This window comes from Colletotrichum aenigma (genome assembly GCF_013390185.1).
Source record: "Colletotrichum aenigma strain Cg56 chromosome Unknown KSG_Cg56_contig53, whole genome shotgun sequence".
Taxonomy (NCBI): domain Eukaryota; kingdom Fungi; phylum Ascomycota; class Sordariomycetes; order Glomerellales; family Glomerellaceae; genus Colletotrichum; species Colletotrichum aenigma.
In genome coordinates, this window is record NW_023500959.1 from 9,155 (window position 1) to 15,307 (window position 6,153).

Consider the following 6,153-nt stretch of genomic DNA (forward strand, 5'->3'; position numbering starts at 1 on the left):
CTGCGATAGAAGCGGCAGCAACGCCTGTGATAAAGGGAAAGAAAGAAAAAAAGGTCTCTTCCCCAGAAGGTGTCATGCAACCCAGGTCAGCGCAATACTTTTCGCCTTTACTGCTGCGACACAGCCGTCTTCACCGAATCTACCGCTATAGTCACCCTAACATAATCACCTGCACACTTTTCCCCACTACCTGAGAAGTAGCAGTCTTCTAAACACACCAAGAAGACCATCTATTGAGGTCAGTAAAAGGTGTACTGGGTATGATTGTGAGCAACAAAGAGTTCCTGGTTACGTGTGTGGTTCGGCTGAATGCATGAGATCCGTGTGCGGCCGCCGCCCCCCCCCCCCCCCGCTTTTAGAGAGCAATCAAAATCGGATGACAGCACCCAAGCGATGTTAGTTGTATACAGTACTCGGTATTATGATGGAATTTCGACGAAACTCGATACAGTCCCTCATTTGACAGTCAACTCTCACCCCTATACCGCTCTTGGTCCTCACCTCGTTGCAATCATTCTCCTCTATAGAACATACCTAACACAGTGTTACGACCCGTAAACAAGGATAACAGCTGCATGACCCACCAGGTCATCAGGCGGCTAGGACAGGACATTTGTACTGCAGGATCACGGGAACAGCAGGGACTCACTCGGAGACGGAAGAACTATGGTACAAGTCACGTGATGATAAGATAAGACTGAGCAGGCAGTGTGGATCACTGAGCGCTCAGTTGGAATTACTGAGCGCTCACCAGCAGTCAGTGAGCGCTCACTAGTACCTAGTGAGGGATCAGTGATAGGACAAAGGGTACTGTTCAGAACTTGTATATAGTATAACCTGAGCCTGGCTCATGGTCCGACTTCCATAGCTCTTCAGCAATCAACTTTGTATACATCCTCACGGATACTCTCAGCTTACCTTCACTGCGAATTACTTGTTGAACCTAAGACTGATCACCTTAGCCTCTGAAGACCTGATCTACTACAGCCTACGACCTACGACTCAGACCACGACCCAGTGTACTGTTATAACGTGTCAATCCCCAACTTCTGTTAGCAGACCCTACTGTCGGATAGCTGACCGTAACACACAGCCTTAAGCGTCTTATGGTTCTTCTTGCACACAGACTCACCCTTGAGTGATTCAGCTTAGCCTAAGCCTATGGAGCCGACGAATAGTATGTGGGGTTACGTCTCGAAAGGACGTTGGGCGTGGGAACGGATGGTACCAGTTTAGTTATACTAGTCCACTAGGGACAGATGCTAGGTCCCTGACAGATGTATCCGCAGTCGAAGGATCATCCGCAGTGGAGATCGCTGTATGAATTCAAACTTGGGCGGGAGGACCGGATTCAACTGCATGGTAAGAACAAGCTTGAACGGAAAGCTACCTGCTACGGAAGACGATATCATCCCTGACACTGTCTCTTCTTTCGACGAGAGAAGCACGAACAGCAGCCCACCCTTTGACATTTTATACGGCATCCGGATTCGACTAAGCGAGTATATGGCGCCGGGTATGGCCACCGGCCCCTGAGACAGCTTAGAATGATGAGAAGTAGCTTTAGTGAGATATACAACAGCGGCATCATGCGTTGCTGCCAAACCGGCCTTATAGGGCCTCTCTAGAGGAAGCTGGTTTCTAATTATTAATACCGACTCGGAACTTCTGGACTGTTGAGGTTCCTTTAACGACGTGTCGGCACCTCTACGTCCTGGCTTCGTTCTTTCTTAAGCTCCCTAAAGCCACCCAGCTGACGTGCTCGCCCTTCTAGAGGCCACTGAACGCTGCTCTCTGCAGGCCTCTCTGCAAGGTGAGGCCGTTTCTATACGGGCGGATTATGTACGTGGAGGACAGTATAAAGCCTTGGTTGTAGGGTGTTACAGTAAGCATGGTCCGTTAAGTCGACTGACATTCCTAGTCTGCTATTCTAGTATCTAAATGAAATTGATCGAACATCATACGTCTATTGGTTGTAGATAATATCACTGGTTCTGCTACTTGTAGTCGCGTTACATACAGCGAACCCTTGTCTAGGTATTATCTAGTCCTTAATCGCCCCTATAGCCAAGTACCTAGCTGATAAGACACGTCATGGGACTGACTATCGCCATTCTCAGGGACAACTCCGAGAGAGAACTTCGAATATACTAACAAGATGCTATCCGTGCGATTCCCCGTTGGAGTGCAATGTCTCTGTTACGTTTAAGCACTATAGCTGCGTTTGCGACCTTCTTAGATATACCTAAAATAGATAACATAGGGCTCTGATGTGATTTGCTGTCTTCCCGTCTCGGCAGTGTGTGGTTTCTAGTAAATACGCGGAGGAGACTGAAATGTGACCGTCCCCCCACTGCTTGTGGCAGAGACTGAAGCTGGGAGCTGAATAGGAGAAACAGATCCCCGTTCCGAATAGGTCCAAGCCTTTAATCTCCCAATCTGTCTTTCACTAAACCCTAACCTAGACTGTCAAGAATTAGGGCTAGAGGCATACTTAGCTACGGGGTGTAATACTTTTCAAGCAGCTCCGCCTCTACTACACATCCTGCTCCGCCTCCGGCCCTGTTCGGTCACGCAACGGATCGATTACGGCCCCGGTCGACGTATACCTTATATTAATAACACCAGTATTATCTGCTAACTCATACGGTGTGTGGATGATGCAGAGGGCGCGGTGATGTTATATCTGCGACGACTTGACTAACTATGTCTTCATTTCCGTCCCGGTATTCCGGCCTGTGTGTCCTGCACGCTACGTGTTGCTCTCTAGGCTACGTACCTTAGGCTTATGTTTTAAGTTATAAGCCACGGAACACCTGGTGAACGACCCGGCCTAAGGTAGCTCAGTGAATCTTATGATGTGGTCTCCATCGCGTAGTTATCGCCAGGTTCTAGTGATGGCAGGTGACGAGGTGCTAGAGGTCAGCCTGCTCAATTGTTAAGCGAATCTGTAACCAACTATAATAGGTGGCAGTTCATGTGTACCTTATAAGGGGGGCGGATTTCAGTAGGACTCATTTATATTTGTGTATGTATAAATTTTCTTCCTCTTCTTTCTCTTTCCTCTTATCCCCCGAGACATTTGTGATGATATCCATTGCTGTTCCCCCCCCCCCCCCCCCCCCCGGCAACTGCTGTAGAATGCTATGATGTCCCACGATTCCAATTCCAGCCGATAGGGGGTCGGGACCCCTGGTGACGCTCGGACTTCTCAATGGTTCGGACGTCGCCGGCGCTGAGGCCTAGACCTTGAGGCCAAACGGCATGGGCCAATTGCTGGGCAGGCACACGCTGTTCCCGGTTCGCGCATTGCCTGACTCGTGGTCCCGGGGTCTCTGAAGCATGCATCCGCAACAGGCTATTTTTAAAGCGCCCTCCAGAGCGTCCTGGCTCTCCAGGTTCGGCCATATCTAGCCCTGCTTGCGCGCGACGCGGCCAGTTTCCTACAGAGTGGCAATAGGCAAGGAGTCTATGATCAACAATCGCATATCCCGTCGACCTGCCTCCTGTCGCGCTACGAGATCCTCCGCTGCACGCTTTATTATCAGTCATCCTGCGCGTATAGGTATGCTGCATCCGCATAATTGTCGGGCATCATACGGGACTAAGCGTAACAGCAACCAGGACACGTGTCGTTCTAGTGACAACAGCGGATTGGCGATAATTCCACACATCAACACACGGCCCATCGCAGAGGACCAGTGTGGATCAGGACGTTTTCCCTTCTCCAGACCCTTGGGCCCAAGACGACCTTCGCCTGTCTTCGAAATGGTCGACGATTTGCCAACGCTCCCAGGCTCTCTCATATGGGACAGGGGCCGATCGGAGGTGCGCCTGGTCAGCTCGCCATTCTCATCGTCCCCACCCATCGCCATCATCAGGGACATCCGCCCGTTACTGAGCAGCCCAGCACGTCTGAACGCGGTCCGCCATGCTACTGTGTGCTGTTCGCGGGCGTCAGAGCGCTTGGAGGCGGAGACGGCGATGCAGCGTTCGACGTTGGGGCAGGTGGCCGAGCCCGTGCCGCATGCCACAGGGGCGATGCTGCCGCTACACGCGGACTCCGTTGCTTCTGGATACGAAGAGGTGGGCACAACGCAGCCGGCAGGAGCCGTCGCTGCTTTGGCCGTCTTGCTGTCGCGCCTGCCTGCTCTGGAGACCCTCGAGATCCGGACCTTTGACCGGGTCGAAGATGAAGAGGATGACGAGCAAACCGCATCTCTAGCACTAGGAGACCCCGTCATCTCCCTCCTCTGCCGGGAGATGCTTTCGGCCGGCACCATGGCCTTCGCACACGTCAGGACGGCCAGGGTCGTTGTACCATACCCGGACGATGACCCCGCCGCGGAGTTCGGCTTTTACGTCAGCGCAGACACTGTGCTACCCCTGTTTTACCTCCCGCAGGTCCGCACCCTCGAGATGCACCGCGTTGAGGACGGTGGACGGTTGGTTTCATGGCCCGCCGGGGCAGGCCCCGTCTCCGCGACGCAGCTTAAAGAATTGGTCATGAGCAAGGCCCAGCTGACTGAAGCAAGTCTGGACCGACTTGTGCGAGCATGCCCAGACCTGGAGGTTCTCCGCTGGGAGCATGTTATCGATGCCGAATACGCCCGGTCGTGGCTTGACTTGGACGCGCTGCGCACATCGCTCGAAACCCTGAAGCACTCGCTACAGGAGCTCTCCTTCAGCGTGATTCTCTGGACATCCACAGCTATCGACTGCGGCGAGCAAGGGCCGTGGGGTATTCGGGGCACGCTGGCGTCACTCAGGGGGTTCTCTCAGCTTAAGCGCATCACTATCTCGCTACCGGTACTACTTGGGTGGAGAACAGATAACTCGGCAAGGCTCGCCGACGTGCTCCCCGCTAGCATCGAGTGTGTTACAGTCACTAACGAAATGTTCTTCTGGTGGCACTCCCGATGGGACGACGTCAAGTGGGAGGCGGACGACCCAAGCGCCCCAAGGTGGCACACACTCGAAGCTAAAATCACAGAGTACCTGGAGGCTAGGCCGTCAAGCTTAAGGCAGCTCAAGGTCGAGGTTTGGACAGCCGGTGAGACATCACGGGCTGAAGAGTTAAGAGACAGGCTGACATCAGTCGGGGCTGCTACTAGTGTTCACGTCACTGTTGAGCTGAGGTCATAGTTACGGAGGCTAAAGGAGGTGAAAGGACGGAGGACTACAGACATATTATACAAGTCAAGAAGCCTTTACTTATGGTAAGGTGACTGGTGCCTCGGGTGGAATATCTGGTTGATAGTAGCTTAGCTGCGACTGAGATCACTACGTAGTCTCAAGAATCATCAAAGAAGCTATTAGGAGCCCAAAGACCCAAACGCATATGTAGTAGTTACCCACCAGCCTGTGTACGTCTAACATCAGCTAGAGCACCCTCATCTCACCACTGATCCCATGACTAAGAACGTCTAACGATACCTTGGACAGGGCAGGGAAGCATATGACGTTTCTCAGTGTTCATAATAGTCTGTTTCCACAACGGACGGAGAAGTGCATAGATAGGCTAATCTAACCATGTTTTTCTTTGGTCTCTTTTGCTCTTTGCCTTTCTCAAGCATCTCCTCACACCTTAAAGCAGCAGCTGACACTGTCTCAGCATGCAGTATGTTCTTGCCATCTCGCCTTTTGCAAATGCATATTGCAAATGCATATAGGCCTTAAACTAACCCCCTAGGCCGTAGTAGGCAATCATATAGGAAGTGGGATGTTGCTGCCATAGCGCTGACACTATAGGTAAGGGACAACATTAAGCTACCCAACATAACATAACACAACAAATGGAGGTGGTGCCTTTGCCTATAGTTAGCAGGCTGGCGCATAACCCCTTTCCGACCATCAAGGCCAGTAGCAGTGACTGCAATTATCTACAGGCCTTGTTTCTGCTGTCGGAAAAACAGCTAAATGTATAGTGTATATAGTTGAACTAAGAAGAGCCCCACGCTCACATACAAATTACACTAGATGCCTTATTACTAGTAGGCAGGCCTAGAAGAGTACACTGACTGTTGTACCAAGGACCGTTAAAGCTAGACACGATGTTCAACAGCTATAGGTAGTCACTTATGCCTTTGACTACAGAAGCAGCAGCAGCATCCCGTCAGGGCTAAAACGTCATACCACAACACAACGCCTAGG

General features: G+C 51.7%; 1 protein-coding gene across 1 annotated transcript; it reads left to right on the top strand.

The window, feature by feature from the left end:
• Nucleotides 1–3,768: 3,768 nt before the first annotated feature.
• On the top strand, nucleotides 3,769–5,145 carry CGCA056_v015172 (uncharacterized protein; the record flags this gene model as incomplete). The annotated part of the gene is made up of 1 exon (XM_037330412.1): nucleotides 3,769–5,145. The coding sequence occupies one exon, from the start codon at nucleotides 3,769–3,771 to the stop codon at nucleotides 5,143–5,145; it is 1,377 nt and encodes a 458-aa protein (XP_037171199.1).
• Nucleotides 5,146–6,153: the final 1,008 nt, after the last annotated feature.